The 16,425-nt window shown below is 32.7% G+C and overlaps 1 protein-coding gene across 3 annotated transcripts in view; it reads right to left on the bottom strand.

The window, feature by feature from the left end:
- Window positions 1–16,425, bottom strand: part of LOC142365560 (nipped-B-like protein) — a 166,269-nt gene that overhangs the window by 14,988 nt on the left and 134,856 nt on the right. For all 3 annotated transcript variants that reach the window (XM_075446432.1, XM_075446433.1, XM_075446431.1), the window contains 15 exons: window positions 16,154–16,305; window positions 15,691–15,771; window positions 14,544–14,644; window positions 12,556–12,694; window positions 12,269–12,351; window positions 11,132–11,264; window positions 10,064–10,207; window positions 6,440–6,529; window positions 5,974–6,188; window positions 5,772–5,874; window positions 4,731–4,829; window positions 4,482–4,628; window positions 3,181–3,315; window positions 1,564–1,662; window positions 334–387 (listed from right to left, as the gene is read on the bottom strand). In XM_075446432.1, the coding sequence (XP_075302547.1) occupies window positions 334–387; window positions 1,564–1,662; window positions 3,181–3,315; window positions 4,482–4,628; window positions 4,731–4,829; window positions 5,772–5,874; window positions 5,974–6,188; window positions 6,440–6,529; window positions 10,064–10,207; window positions 11,132–11,264; window positions 12,269–12,351; window positions 12,556–12,694; window positions 14,544–14,644; window positions 15,691–15,771; window positions 16,154–16,305 (1,775 nt within the window). The remainder of the gene's footprint in view (window positions 1–333; window positions 388–1,563; window positions 1,663–3,180; window positions 3,316–4,481; window positions 4,629–4,730; window positions 4,830–5,771; window positions 5,875–5,973; window positions 6,189–6,439; window positions 6,530–10,063; window positions 10,208–11,131; window positions 11,265–12,268; window positions 12,352–12,555; window positions 12,695–14,543; window positions 14,645–15,690; window positions 15,772–16,153; window positions 16,306–16,425) is intronic.

A 16,425-nucleotide genomic window follows, 5' to 3' on the forward strand; every position in this document is an offset into this window, starting at 1 on the left:
GGCCTCATTTCAGAATTAAGTATCTTAGCTGTGGACTTCATGTTATGTCACTCATTACTGAAGAGACCATAAAATTAAACAGAAACAAAAACCCTCCCTAAAGCAAAAAGTGAAGTATTTTTAAAATAGATCATACAGAAAGAAACTAATGTTGGAGACAAAGAAAATTACACCAATGAAGATTTAAAAAAAGGTCAGATGTTTAAAGGGTATGAATTGAATTTGTCTACTGTAAAGGATTGCTCGTCGCCTCCCTTCAAAGTGTTTTAGTACCAAAAGAAATGTTAAAACTCTTACAATGATTGTGCCATACATTCAAAATTCATCACTTACATTTTGAAGAAGCTGTTCGAACCAATCATACCCTGTATCTCTACAAGCTGCAACCTAAAAGTAGTTTTGAGAACAAACTGGTTAAAAAAGGCATCTCAAGAAAAATTACTTCAGTACAGATGTCATCTTAAAAGATCAGTAAACATGCATAGATACATTTTCGTATACATTCAGTATGATATCTTTAGAGATCAAAAACTGTCATCTGCATTTGAAAAATAGTTCTCACCATTTAAGTGATCCCAGAATTTGTATCCCATACAACACAAGGCCTATACATTTTACTGGAGATTGCTGGCGCTAACATAAACCAAATTTTGGTTTCATAGAACAACGTTTTGTATAGATTAAAGCACAAATACAAGCCTGACATATTAAAAATGAACGTGTGTGTGTGTATATATATGCATATTTTTATATAAACAAACTAAGTCTTCACTGGTATCATGTGTCAGGAACAGCTCACAGGTGCTCCAAAATAGAATTGGCAGGAGAATTGAGAATTAAATTGAAGTCAAATCAACTGACTTCTCAGTCTGGAAAAATGCACATTACACTACCATTTAGTAAAAATACTGAAAAGCATGACAGAGTTTAAATCCATAATTTTAAGTAGTGAAGTAAGTACTTTTGTTTGATATTTACATCTTGGTATAATTGGTATTAAAATACCTTCTCAGCACAGTGGTTTTACACAACACATTTTCACTACAAATGTATAAGCATTTTATTTGAAACATGCTATTTAATTTGCTGCTCCTAAAAAGTAGATAAAATTATGCAAATACTAGCTTACCCTGGGTAAGAACATGACCCTGTATTTGTTAAAACAGCTTATTAACCTTTAAAATAAATGTTATCAATTGAGGAAATTTTTCTTTTAAGCAACAACTTAGTTAGGCTTAACTATGTGCTGCTATTAGCATTTCCTGGAAAATGTTAAATATAACAGAAATTTGTTGAGTTTTAACTGAACAAGTATTTTACACAACCAGAATATAATTATCACCGCCATCAGATTAGCGAGCATTTAAAATTTCCTACAGTCTGTTCCATCACATGAATAATTCTAGCATATATTCAATGTCAGGAGACATATAAAGAAAACCACCTGATAATTAAATCACTTGCATATTTTTTGTATTCTAAAAGACTACAGACAATATTTCAACGATACTAAAAACATAATCAAATTTTGCATGCAACTTAATTTAAATTTGTTTAACATACCACATCAGTGATGTTTAGTATTTTCCTGGTCATTGCTTCTTTGTCATGGTGTGGAGTTGGAGTAAACCAGAGCTTCTGGAATGTCTCATTTACTAATTTCTGAAGGAAAAAAAAAAATATTAGCAGAAAAAAAAAATTATCTTGGCATGTAGGTATTATTTCTAATACATCCATACAATAGATTTGCTGATGATACATGCCATTTCATAAGGAATTATTCAACCTAAGTGAGACTGTTGTAGAGACTGTTATCCGAGACAGACACAGATCTACTATTACAGCAGATATACTGGCCTCTAAGCAAGCTTCACTGGGAACTCATGCTACAGAACATGGAGTTCATACTTTCCTGCACTAATTTGCATTCCTCAGGAAAACATAGTACCATGAGAAGCTGACAACCAAGCACAAGATTACAATTTCTACAGCAGAATTAGCAGCAACTGTAGATTACTTTAGCATTTTCAGAACAGCTGTGACAAGGTGGGGAAGAGAGAGAAGCCAAGTCTCCCTACCCAAACATAGGAAGTATGTTCCCTTCCAGTGTTTTTGGATAGAGAAAAAGATGGAATAGAATGAAAGTGAACCAATTATTCACAAATTACTTAATAAAGCATATGGTTGTAATAAGCGTTCCTCATCCATGGAGACATAAAAAAAATATATCACAGGTACTGCCTCATCTTTCTGAGGTTGTTAGAAAGGCAATGGAAAGGAGGAGAGAGAACAAGGTCATCCTCCTTTCCTAGCAGCACCTTGGATCCAGCTGTTCATCTATTTCTTGATTAAAAGTCTTCTCTGAAAGCCACTTGGCATTAATGTATCTCAAGTAGTAAAAATATATGCTGCAGCTTTACAGTTGCAGATTTCAAATCCCACTGAAAGTGTAATACAAAATTATTACAGGTGTATTCTTAATTACCCAGCAATTTTTAAATTATTTTTGCCAAATCAAACAGAAAACATCAGTGTCAGGTTTATGATTCAACACATAATCTTAGTTTTACGCCCTTCTGCATATACATTGCACAAAGAGTAGAATATGATCACATAAGTAACATTTTACGGGGAATAACTCATTCATTAAACATTCATTAAACATTCAGAATTAATGCAAAATTAGCACAGATGAATATTTTATAATTTTTATATGCAGAACTTGCAAATCTGGCATATACTAACATCAAGTACTTAATTTTGATTTAAAGTTTATTTCGTTTGCAGAAAAGATTTTTTTCTAACAATTAAAATTGGCATATAAGAGAAGTACCAGAGACAACACCTACAAGAAGAAAAAAAACCAAACCAAACTCTAGACAATAACTTTTCAAAATCTTTTGATTGTTAGCAAGAACTTGAAGAAAACAGAAGAAAAGAAAAAAACCCAAGTCAGACAGCAATGTAGAAAGCCAAGTTATTTGCTCTCAAAAATTAAAAGTGAATAAAAATCATAAAAATTACAAAGGAGCAATGAAATACTTTTTTTATTTTTTCTTTTGGTCAAAATATAGAAACACATTATGATAATTAAAATCCTGAAGGATATGCTTCATTTGGGGGGTTGGACTAGATGACCCACAGAGGTCCCTTCCAACCCCTACCATTCTGTGATTCTACCTTAATGCCTTCTTCATCATTGACTCTCCGAATCATTTTCACACACATCTCTGTAATTTTGGGAAATGTTGGTTGTTCAATGCAGATATCCCTAAGTATCTTTATGACTCTCTTTCTGACACTGATACCAGTATCCTGTGAGGAGAAAAACATTACGCACTTGAAAACAAATCAGACAATTAATTTATGTTTTATATGATTTAATATTTGAAGGTCACCCAATCTGTATTTAGAAAAGGCAACTAAAATATTCTGGAGTGCATTTATACAAAAGGTCAACATAACTTGTACCACTTTATTTGCAACAATTCTAAAGGTTTTGGCTGAGTCCCCAGAACACTGAAACGCCTCCTCCATTTACACCCTCCCAATTAAGAGCTCATGATGTTGCAAATGTATAATTCCACTTCTTAATTCAAGAGCTTACAAGCTAGATGTGATGATACTTAGCTACTTTGTTGGAACACACAAGACCCTTTGCAGATCTGGACTGTAATACTTTAAAAGCCTTTGGAGAAAGCTTATGGATAAGATACATGCAGCAAATCTTTTCCATTTTCCTAGGCTTCATCTAAGGAGAAGGATGAAGAGCTTCATTTCATATTACCTTATTCAAAACCTGTTTAATCTGAATGTCAGGATGAACAGCTTTATGCATGCTCATATGCACATCTCCAAAACCCTTCACAAACATGTTTTATCATATAAATATAGCAAATGAGTAGTATTTGACTAAAAACCTGACATGGATGCTAAAAGCTAGTGTTATCTTACAGTAAAAATAACATTGTATTTTATCTGAACATCCAGACAAAAAACACTTTTTATATAGAAACGCCAATAAGAAGCCTTTTAAAATACTAAATCATAGCACAGAAAAACAAATAGTTTTATCTTTTTTTCTGTTGGATTATAAATGGCAACTTTAGATTACTGTGTTATAGATCTTTCTTCATTACCCACACTACTGGACTGCCCTCAACGACCCATATCTCGGACTTCAGAGATGTGGCAAAATTCCTCATCTCACATAATTTGTGCCTTAATAAATGAATCAAAAGGAATATAAACCTGCTTCTGACGCAGTACAACTTTCTACATATGTTTACTTTTTGATGTAACAAAGCCTCACCAGAAACAAGTGATGCATTTTACAAGGTTGTTCTTAAAAGCATGATTCTCTCCATTAAAATAATAAGATATAATTTACTCTTGGGATCATCGTTCTATGTTATTAAACATATAAACTCAGTTGAAAACAAATTTTCCAATGATGCTTATTTTATCATAAATCACCATACCAATATTCTTTCGATCAGCATGTCATAATACTGCTCAGCAAGCTGAGGACGACAGAGCACAAATCGGCCAAGCAGCTCCACAGCTGCTTCTCGTACACTAGTGGAGTTATCCATTAACCGTCCATGAACACCTCGTTGCATATCCAGCTAAAAAGAACAAATAAAACACAGATCCAAAATAAGAACTAAAGATTTCTTTTAAGCGTGACAGAAGAACACATGTGCATGATAGATATTTCATTTTTTTACCCTGGCTAGAATACTGGGGTCTACAGCAACAACCTCAGACAAACATTTCATGGCTTTTGTTCGAACAGCAATTGCATTTTCACCAAGTACACGCAGAATCTAATAAGAGAACAAAAACAAAGATTCAATTGCTTTGGGAAGGTAGCAAACAATGTTTAACAGGCGAAAATGCAGTAGAATAACATGCAAATGATTTAACTAAAATAAGAATATATACAATTTTTAGTAGACAGATATCTTCTCAGACAGTAAAAAGGTACATGCAAGTGATGTTCCATGGCACCGATATGGAGCATGGATATTTACTAGGATTTACTACATCTCTAAGACTGGTCCAAACAGGATTTATACAGGGTCCGTATGTTCACTTTAAGTCCCTTCATTTTAAACTCTACTTTTGTGATTTGGTTGTGCCTTTCACCATGGTTCTTTCAACAGGAGAGTTGGATTTGGGCACTATAATTTTAAGAATGGCTCTGTATGCAGATCAATATAAGTAACACAACCTAAACTAAACTAAACAACTAAACCAGTACTGGAATTCAAACATGTCACCATGACACGTTATTGCTCTTCTCCCAGAAAAAGCAAAGAAACCACACTGGTCAAAAAACAGCTTCCAAAGTGACAGTAACATGCACTGCAAGCAACTGACCAAGTTGGCTTGTATTTTCAAATCAAATTAAGATCAATTTAATGAGTTAATATTACCAAATGACTATGCATCTTACAGAAACTGTAAAAAAGATTTCAACATTTTGTAATTATCCTTTTACTGTGTACATCTAAGATAATGATTTTGCCATATACATACATGGACAAATAAAATAATGTATGTACAATACGAAATATGAAATGCATGCAAGAAAAAGAAATGTCAGCACTTACGTCATCAATACAGAATATGAATGCACATGGTGTAATCATGGCCTGTTAAATACCTGTACTCAACAATGAACAGATATCACACACTACTGCAAAAGTGTTTGGAATCGGAAACCAACTGTGTTTCACTGTACTAAGACTTCCAGCACAGTTTACCTGTGTCAAATAAATATCGAAGCTCTGGGCAAACGGCCTCATAGAGGCCAAGTAGCGAACAATCAAACATGCATCTTCATAGTCCACAGTATCAGAATTCATCCTGCAACAAATCCAATGTTTTAATTAGGACATTTATAAAAAAAATATTAAAAATGTCAAATGCATGGTTAATAAAGAAATCAGTGGTGCTGAAACGTACTTTAATGTACTAAACTGAGATGGAGCAGTTTTAATGATGCTGCGAAGAAATTTTTTGCGACTTTCTGCTCTATGCATGATTCGTCCTGTGGTCTCCACATCTTTTGCATGATGAGTTCCTTCAGATGAATCCTCATCCTTCTGAGATTTAATTGCTTTCTCTGTCTCCATAGTTGTATCACGGAACCACTGTGCTATATAAAACTTCCGAGAAAACTGGAAAAATACAGCAGGATACACACAAAAAAAACCCCACCAAAAGATATAGAAGAGTGAAAGTAACAGATTTATAATGAGATTAAGTGAGTCTAATGCATCAACCATATTTTGGAAAACACAATCAACAGTATATGTTAGGGTGACAATTTACTTGAAGCACTAATATATACGACCAAAAATAATTTTATTCAGTACATGTTACTGAAATTATTTTTATAAACACTTGACATCAGAAAGCTGAAATTTACCACTAATGATGCATCAGTTTCTGTGTTCTCATCCAGATAATCTAGCAAAGCCTTTTGCAGCTGTTGAATTTCATCTTCTCCTCCAGAAACCTATCAGAAATAGAAAGATAATTATAAAATACAATATTGCATAGTGGTAATTATGATCTGAAAATCTGCATGTCCACATATAAAATATGCTGAAGTTAATGTTTCATAATTATCAATACAACTAACAATTTTTTAATCAATTACTTCTAAACTTTATATACACTAAACCAAATGAGACTGTGGCTCCAAAGTCTAAAAAAGATTAACATCAGAATAAGACTGGTTTTAAAACAGACTGATTTGATTAAATTTCATTCTATCATCTTGTGTGAAGACCCTCTGTCCCCGAGGAAAAAAGAAGGGCTGAAATCACACACAGTAGACTGACACAAGGTTTAACCTATAAAAGTCATCGTTAGCTCACTCACCAATATTAATAAGTGAAACAGTGACTTCTCAGGTGAACAAGGGATAAAAGGCAAAAAAGTCAAATGAAAATAAATATGAAACACAGACAACAATAAAAACATATGGGAAACATCAAAGAAATAAAAATAACTTATCCCTTTGCAAAAATATTTGGTATAACTGTTTTCAGGGATAAAGCATCCTTACAGACAAAGTGCAGCAAGTATGCTCAATCCATCTAGGAAAGAACTTACAGAGGTTGTTCCCAAACACCCCTGAGCTCTAGTACTAAAGAATCATGTTCTCCTAGACTCAACTAAGTTTCTACCAGTCAAAAAGCTTGAGAACAAACATACATTTTATAAAAATACCACCTAGTGCATAAAGCCTATCTACAAAATAGGGTAATATTAATTTTCCTGTGAAGCATTTTAAGATGCACAAAAAGGATTACATATGAAATATTAACCTGAGAACTAGTGCTGGAGACTATGTATCATATTTGTAAATATCTAAACTGTATGAATGTTAAAAGCAGAATGCACTTTTTCTAAGAGGCTAGTTTATAGGAAATGTATATCCTGATCTCTTAAATAGTTCTAGCCTACGTAAATTGAACAAAGATTTTGTATATGACCATCAGACAATGTACTTCTCTCCATATAGGGGTTTTAGAGAATACATCAGTATCAATTAACTTGTTAATGAATCATAAACTAACTTTCTCAACACCTACAAGACAGTATAAACCCCAAAACATAAACCACCCTTTTATTCCTTAGTATTATACTGAAATATGCAGGTCCTTGCAATTGCTGATACTACAGCAGGAAAAAAGGATTACTTTTTTCCCCAAAATGAATGAGTTCAAGAATTCAAAACATGTCTACAGTGCACATAATACTAATATAGGATTATTAATATATATTTGGCACCCTAATATATGTGCAAATTGTGATTTGAAAATCTGGCCTTCAACCAATGTTAAATTCTGTGAATAAAAGACTGAAAAAAAAAAAGTTGCTTGATGAACCTTAACTGTCTAACTATTTTCAAACAAGTAAAAAACCCAGAAAAAAACCCAAAAGAAACTGTGAAGCCCACAACAAATAATACTTAATATTGATAATAAAAGTAGAAGAATAATTTCTGGCTTAAAGTTCTCCAGCTACAAAACATTTTTCTTCAGCAATAAAACTTGCAACTTATAACCATCTTAACTTCTGTATGAACAGCATAGATTGAAAATCTTGTCACAAATGCAGCATATAATATAGCTCGCAAACATCAGCAAGTGGAAAAAGATACAAGTCCAGAAGATCAGCATATCAGGAAATAAACTAATGGAAAGCATGCACAAATGTTCGGATCAACTTGACAATCTATAACAAATTTCTATGTAAAAAAAATTGCTGCTTAAAAAAGTCAAAACAGAACAGATATTCTCCTAAATCTAATTCTATGGTTCATGAGTCTAAACCACAGCAGACAGTTATAAGCGTTTATCGGTCATTGGGAAATATCTTGGTAATGATATCAGAGGGTAGAAGAAAATATCCAACAGAGTCTAAGTATTCAATTCAGCAGAAAGGAAAAATCTGTAGAGGTATAAGTTCATTTCTGAATGAAAATAAAAATTTAAGTTCTTTCTGATGACTAAAGCTGAATATGTCTACCAGTGGGTCTTATTTTCTTGCTCTTTGAACAACAAAGTGAAGCTTAGCTGTCACGTACACGTTTCCAAGTAGTTATTTGTTCTTATGTTACAAATCACCAATAAACAACACACTGTCTACCTTGACTGATGGTACTGTATAGTATACACCTTCCACAATGTACAGATGGTACTATCTACCATCACTGATGTTAAGTTTCCCAAGTAACTGAAAAAATGCTTTTAGCACTCAATTGCCCACAGCAATTTTTTTTTCTGCAGATGCCAATGCCTAGTTACTGCCCGATCCTGTAAAAAACCCAGAACAAATAGAAAAATTCAGGTCACAGCTTAGATATGTATCTTTTTAGAATATCTTTCAATACTATTATATAACTTCTGCAGATAAGGAAAGAGAAAAGAATTCTTCTAAAATATTTCCCTACGAAGTCTAATGTAGAATTGTCAAAATCACTGCCAATGGAGAAGAATTATAACCCCTTAGCACATAGAAGTATAAACTATATTAAGCCATGGACATCAAGATTTGATACTACACGTAGTACAATATTCTAACTGACAAAAGTTATGGGAAGTATCAGCCTCATAAAAGAGTAGATGAATTTTGATTCTTTATTTGAATGTCTGTAAATTGGACAAATTTTTCCTTCAACATAAATCTCTAACAATCATTATAAAATACATAGTATAGATCTGGAGTCTTTTCAGATAACTGAAAGGGAAATTAACTTGATATGACTACTCAACTTTGATCTAATCATGCTGAGAAAAATTAGTAGTTCAGAAAGAAATGTATAGCATCGATAAGAAATGTGCAAGTCCACATTTTAAAAGGACACATAAGACCTGAGATTTTCTCATCATACTATGTACTATAGAGAGTTCAAATGCATACATTGCTTTGTTAATTGCTGTCACCTTTGCAGATTTGGCAAAATTTTGATAAGCAGCATTAGCAGAAATGCAAAAAAAGCAAATATGTATTCTCCAATGAAAGATATATGCAAGGCCATTTAACACTCCCCCCCCCCAAAAAACCCAAACCAAAAAAACCCTCTCAAAACCACAACCAATACCAGCTACATCACATAAAACATCACATAAAAAACTAACCTTACAGGCCTAATAGTTTAACTCTCTAAAGTTTGTATATGAGTGCCATAAGCTCAATTACCACTTTGCAATAGCAAATATGCACATATATATACATACATATATTTTTAAGGCCTCTTAAGATAGAATCCAACTGTCGCGCCATTATTTCCTCTATACTGTCACAAGAAAACTGTTTTACCATTGTAATTAACCACTTAATATGATCACTAGGGGGATGGTGTGAGAAACACATGAAGTAACAAATGTGATACTTATAAATTGAGTATATTTGCTTCAGAAATCTGAACAACAACGAAAACTCATTCTCCACAACACCAGTTTTTCACACATCTTTAAACCATTCAAATTTTTAAATGATACATCTCATTCAAGCTAGCACAGGATCTCTCACACACCTCTTTGAGGATTCTGGCTATAGATCCTTGATCCATTTTGCTAGTGACTGCATCTTTCCTGAGTCTTGCAGCTACAGTTCCAAGATAGTCAAGTGATGCAACTCTTAATGCCATTTCTGTAGATTTGTTACTGAACTGGTGAACCTGAGAAAAGCAGAATAAACTGTTATAAAAAATTCTTTATTTATGCAACTGAGATTCTTCTCACAAGACATTGCTTGACCTTATAACAAACTCCACCTAACTTCCATGCTGCATAAAATTATGTACTTTATTTTTACATCACAGATACACTCCTTATTTTACATTAATGTTTTTTCCTTTATTGAGTCTCTGTCTCTACAAATATGCCTGCTAGAGTTGTTTTTAAATATGTATTTTTATAAAATAAACTGGAAATCTAGTAGAGTAGATATCCTTTGCAACAACATAGATCTTAAGCACCATAATGCAACTTTCTCATTATTCACACAAGTATAAAGAAAGCTACATTTTACCAGGAACAAGACCATAAAATATTTTTCCAAGAAACAGCTCAAATTACTGTGTTAATGACACTGTAATACTGAAGAACAACTCTCAAAAAGCACATCAACGAAAACATGCACATTCTGTAAAATGTCACATTCCATAAGTAAAAGTACTATTACTGGTAAAAGACCAAACTACTGAATTGTTTTCAGGTTCTGTGCTAAAGGGAATAGTCCATGTAAGTATTTAACATGAATAATTACAGCTATTAGTCTGACTTTATTCCCAATGAATATCTACACTTATTAGATGCTATACAATGGCATTTTTTTAATGTAGAAAATGTCATGGAATAGTAGAAGTGGACTTCCATGAGAAACTGTATACATATGACCTTTACTAAGTTAAATGATCATCTGACCTAAATTTTATTTTCTATGCATTACATAATAGTGATACATGTAAGAAAATCCTTAAATGTTGCATGTGTGTGTCAACAATTGGAAAGCATTCTCGTTTATTTCAAGTCAAACTATTACAAGTTTCATTGTAATAAAAAATAAATTAATATAATAGTTACAAACAAGAGTCCCTTACCAATAGCCTTCCTAATAAGCTAAGTAGCAACTCTGCAGCTGGCCATTCTGGTTTATTGACTGTGGAAAGAAGATCTTGAATGAAGTTCTCAAACAGTGGTCTGTAATCTTCTTCCCCTTGTTTACTGCCACATCTGTTTAAAAAATGAATTTAAGAGCCATTTAAGCTTTTCTTCTGATGCAAACAGAAGCAATTCTATGCTTCACCAGAAAACCAGTTTAATGCAATTCTAAAAATATTAGTAGAAAAATTGTTTTTATCCATTTACGGACAAATAGTTTAAACAGATATCACTCCAAGTTGCATTGCAAGTAAAACGGCTAATCCAGGGTTGCAGGATTTTGTTCCTAAGACTTTTTTTCTTTATTGCTTTGAGTTAAAGTCTGCATTAACTGGGACAGACAAAGTAGGTAAAATTCTAAAGCTCAAGCTTGAGTAGAGTATTTAGGTGGTGTTGTGTCCTTAAACTTGGTCTGGCTTATCTCACAGTGATAAGACATCTCAGTATTATGCTCCACAAAGGTTAAAATCAGAATGTGAAAAAATCAAAAGATAACATACCTGATAGTGTTTCACTTATATGTGGCATCCCTAACTTTAATGATACCAGAAGTATGCAGAGATATGGCTAGATGGTTTGTAAATAGCCTTTCAGCTTAACAGTAGAAATTAACACAATAAAAACATCACGACTTTTTATTACAAATCCTTTGGTTATTCAGGTGTTATTTTTTTTCCCTGTTGAGCAACTGACATTCCTAACTTCATCCAAATGAAAATAGTTTTAATTTTTTTTATATCTTTGCCGTTCCAATGACTGAATCTGGTTTCATCACTAAATATTTACTCAGCCTTCTCTTCCATGCTTCAGATGAGTAAAAGACCCCTGATAAAAGGATCCTACATAAACTATCAGACACATTCTTAAATGTGTAAAGAACTCTCTGCAGAATTTCTGTTCCATTAAATTTTTTGTCCAGACAGGTAACTCTCTTTGGGATCTATAAAATATATTGTTATAAGTAACTTCATCAGTAGCCATTTAGCATTACAAAGTGGTTTGGTTTGTCTTAAGGTGTGACAGATTTTATTTGGTGTTCATTTCATCAATACACTAAAGAATGCAACAGTACTCACTTCTTAAGGAAAATAGAAAGGAAGTTTTGTGCTGTTCTCATGGCTGTTTCATACGAGTTAGTAATAAGCACATCTTGATCCACCTAAAAATAACAAGATTTATTTGTCTAATATTTTAGCATACACAGAAATATGATTTCCAGATCAGCATTTCTCATTCATCAAATAATTAGAGCAGATATAAAATTACAATGTTTAATTACTAGAACACCATCATAAAATATTATACCTAGTCATCCCTGCACACAAAAAAATTATGTTTCTTTAAAAAAAAAAAAAAACCTTACTTTTTTGTTTGATTCATCCTCTGAATTAGAATCTTTTTCTGTTGATGGCAAATGCACCACACACTGAATAAGTTGCAGAACTAGTGCCGTTACCATCTGAATATACATAGGCTCTCCATCAGTGTCACTGCTGTTTAACCTGTTAATAAGACAGCATTAACACCAAAACTAAACAAAAGACAAAACAAAACAAAAATTTTTGGTTCCAAATAACATCTTTCTAAAATTATTACCACAGCTAGAAATCTGCGTTCTAGACATTTATCTAGTCATTTGCTTCTCTCTTATGCAGTGAAAGATTTGGTCTAACAAAGCCAGTAACTATTCTCAGGCTGAAGAGATGAACTGAAACAGCTCATGGATGGGCTATCAGAGTATCTGTGAAGTTCATCAGCTGAAAAATCTACAGAAATATTTAATAAATCAAACACCTACATGCTAAGGCGCTTACTAATAGGCTTATTATGTATAATGTCATATCCATTTCCAATACAACATCAAAAAAAACAACCGAATTGTCCTAATAAATTATTACTCTATATTATTTAATGTATGTGAAATGTGCAGGACATTTTGAACAAGAGAAAATAGTGACCACGACCTAGACTGACTTCTACAAGAGATACACCTATGGTAATCTCAGGTAGCATAACAGACTATAAACTTCAGCATGAAAGAGTGTCTTTAAGCTGGTATGACCAGTATGAATACACTACACCTTGCATTTCTCTCCTTCCAAGTGATTTAACCTGACAAATAGTATGGTGTTTACTACCCATACATACATCAACACCATTTAATGCTACCCTTAACAATATGAAAAGGTGATAATCTCTGACACCATTCTCCCCAAATTATCAAAATAATAACTGGGCACAAAACAGATTGCAATTATTATCTCCATAAAGTTATCTATGATTACTTGTATAGAGAAAATCTTTTCATATCAAATTTCAGGTAAGCTATACCTTCATGACTGTAGCCACAGACAGGGAATTCTCTGCAACAGATCAGAGCTAGGACTCTAGAGATAAACAGTGCAGTCATAGCCTTGAGATAGTGACTTTCTTCTATTAAAGGTCCTAATTCAAAGAAGGTATCTACCATTTATGCTCCTATGCCTAGCACCTTCCTATTTGCTAGATCTCTCTGATGTCTATAACCAAAACAATAGGAAATACTAGGAACAAGCAGTCATGTTAACATTAGGGTTGCTGAATTCAGCTTCAAAGTTTCAGTGAATTTGTTTTCCCAGATATTTCCTGTTCATCCACCCTGGATCGGACAAAACTATTTCACTGACAATTTGTCTGTCTCCAGGGAAAAGATGTATGCAAGCAAGGAACAAAATCAATGCCAACAACAAATCTTTTGGAATCTTTTAAAATGTCCAACCTCAATTTTAAATGAAAACCAGGTCAGGTCAGATTCTTTCTCAAATTTTACCTGAACCTATACTATTATTCAGAAGATGTACTGAAATCTAGCTGAAGCGCTTAAAAGACAGTTAAAGTGAACTGAGTAGTTCTAAAATGAAACTCATTCAAAGGAGTATTAGACTGATTTCCTGGAAAGAGTGCCCTGAGTGTGTCCTCAAAGAAATTCAGCCAGAATTTTCCTATTAAGCTTCAGCAATGAAGAAATTACATAAAATCCATATAAACAGAACCAAAGAATTTTCCAACAAAAAAAACCTTTGAATGAACACTAACATTACACTCATTTACATCTTTAGTGAGAGAAATAATAAGATATTTCAATTATATTTGTAAGCAGGCATAAATATGATGGCATAAGAAACAGTGATTATTACAAAATACGTTTGTCAAGCAATTCTGCTCTCACTGTAGAGGTTTTGAACTATCAACCTCTAACAAAGCGCAGCTTGTGGAGTAACAGATTTCTTTTAATACTGAAGCCTAAAATCCTATATCTACAAAACTGTAAATGCTACTGTCTACAAATTATCAATCTATGTCAGAAATTACCTGAAGTTTCTCAAACTCCTTTTGCTAGTTGGTAGTCTTGCAAGGGAAGTGAAAATTTCTTCTAGTATTAACTGTCTATGTTTTTCATACCTGGAGAACACCTATTTAACAGTTATAGGATTGTTAAAAATTATTTATTGTTACATAAAATATTGCTTGTTAAATAGGTTGTTAAAAATTATATATAGATGCATACATTTTACATGACATTTAAATAAATTATATTTAATGCATTGCTTTATTTTTTCAAAGCAAGTATTTCTACAAAATACATAAAAACTTTTTCAAATATAGATTTTTTTTTAAAATCTTCAAATAGCATAAATGTGTAATAGCTCTTAAAAATACCATATGTTCTAAAAATTTCTGCCAGTGGTACAATACACTGTATAAGAAAGTCAAACAGTGTAATGCTAAGCTTTCAGACTCAAATACAGAGCAAAACTCTGTGGTAACACAGATTAACATGAACACATCTATGGTTTTAGAACACATTTGAGAAACCAGTTTTAATTCATATTCTAAGCTTTAATGTTTGCCTGACATGAAATATTCTTTCAATTTATGGGGTCAGGATTGTAGAGTTTGCCTCTCCTTTTGTTTAGGTAGAATTACTTTTATAAATACTGGAGTAGATCATCTTTACAAAGATGGAAAACTTCAACTTGAACAAGCACATCTGTATTACACTGCAGTTTTCGTGAAATAATATTTTATATGCCCCATGAATTTTTCACACAGCCACCTCTCCTGAGGAAAAGGACTTATTCTATTATATAGAAGTATCCCACTAGTTCTATAGCTTATTCCACTGCATAAATTCAAATCTTAACAAAGGAAATAAGGAAAACCACATTGTTAAGATTTCTTAAGAAAGGACAAGTAAGAGGAAGGGGTTTGTGTTTACACTTTAAACAACATAACCAAAATTAAGTAAATTCCTTGGCTTAAGTAGGCTATTTCTTCCTGTAGAGTACTCTGCAAATAGGAGGAGCGCAGGTAGATTTAATACTGTTCCTAGATTATGATACCAAACTAAAAACATTCTAAGCTCCAATTCTCTACCAGCAAAAATACAGCCTATGTAAATGCCCTAATAACACACAGAAGTAGAGGAACATGAAACTACAAATAAAAAATTACTTACTGCAGTCACTAATTTTATGGCACATAACTGTAGTTCACTGACATTTTCTACAAAGAAAGGTGTTATTCCCATAGATGATACCTATAAATGGAAAGAAGTTATTGCAAGCATATTTGACTAAAACTGATATTTTTTGCAGTTTCACAAGTAGGTTATTCATTCAGCAGGGAAGTATTCAACAACATGTATTACTTCATATTATTTGCCAATATAGTTATTAAAGAATATCTGAATACAATCAAGTTAAACTTTTCTTAAGTGTACAAAAAAGCCATTAAAGATTTGAACATTAAATACTCTTCTCCTGCAGATTAGATACATCAAAACAAACTAGTCACTGATGTTAATAATTCAAAAGTTTGCACTGATTTCATACTTCATGTCATTGAGATAATCCCATTTTAGTCTCTCTGGGAAAAGAAAACAAATATTCTCAGACAGAAATTCTTCTGATAAAACTTACCTGAAGAATAGTTGTATCGGTAAGAAGCTGTATCTCTAGCAACTCTGACAAACTGCTGACAATGTCACAAACTTTGTTATACAACATCACTATAACTCTTTGCTTGTGTGTGGAACACTTGGCACGTTTTGCTTTTGAACTTAAAACACCACCTAGAAAATAAAAAATATCTTTATTAATTTTTTTAAGTGTTTCACTTACATCAAATATTATAAAGATTACCATCTCTCTCAAAAAAGTCCCCAAAACAACTCCATGACTACAGCTTTGTA

Source organism: Opisthocomus hoazin, chromosome W (assembly GCF_030867145.1).
Source record: "Opisthocomus hoazin isolate bOpiHoa1 chromosome W, bOpiHoa1.hap1, whole genome shotgun sequence".
Classification (NCBI taxonomy): domain Eukaryota; kingdom Metazoa; phylum Chordata; class Aves; order Opisthocomiformes; family Opisthocomidae; genus Opisthocomus; species Opisthocomus hoazin.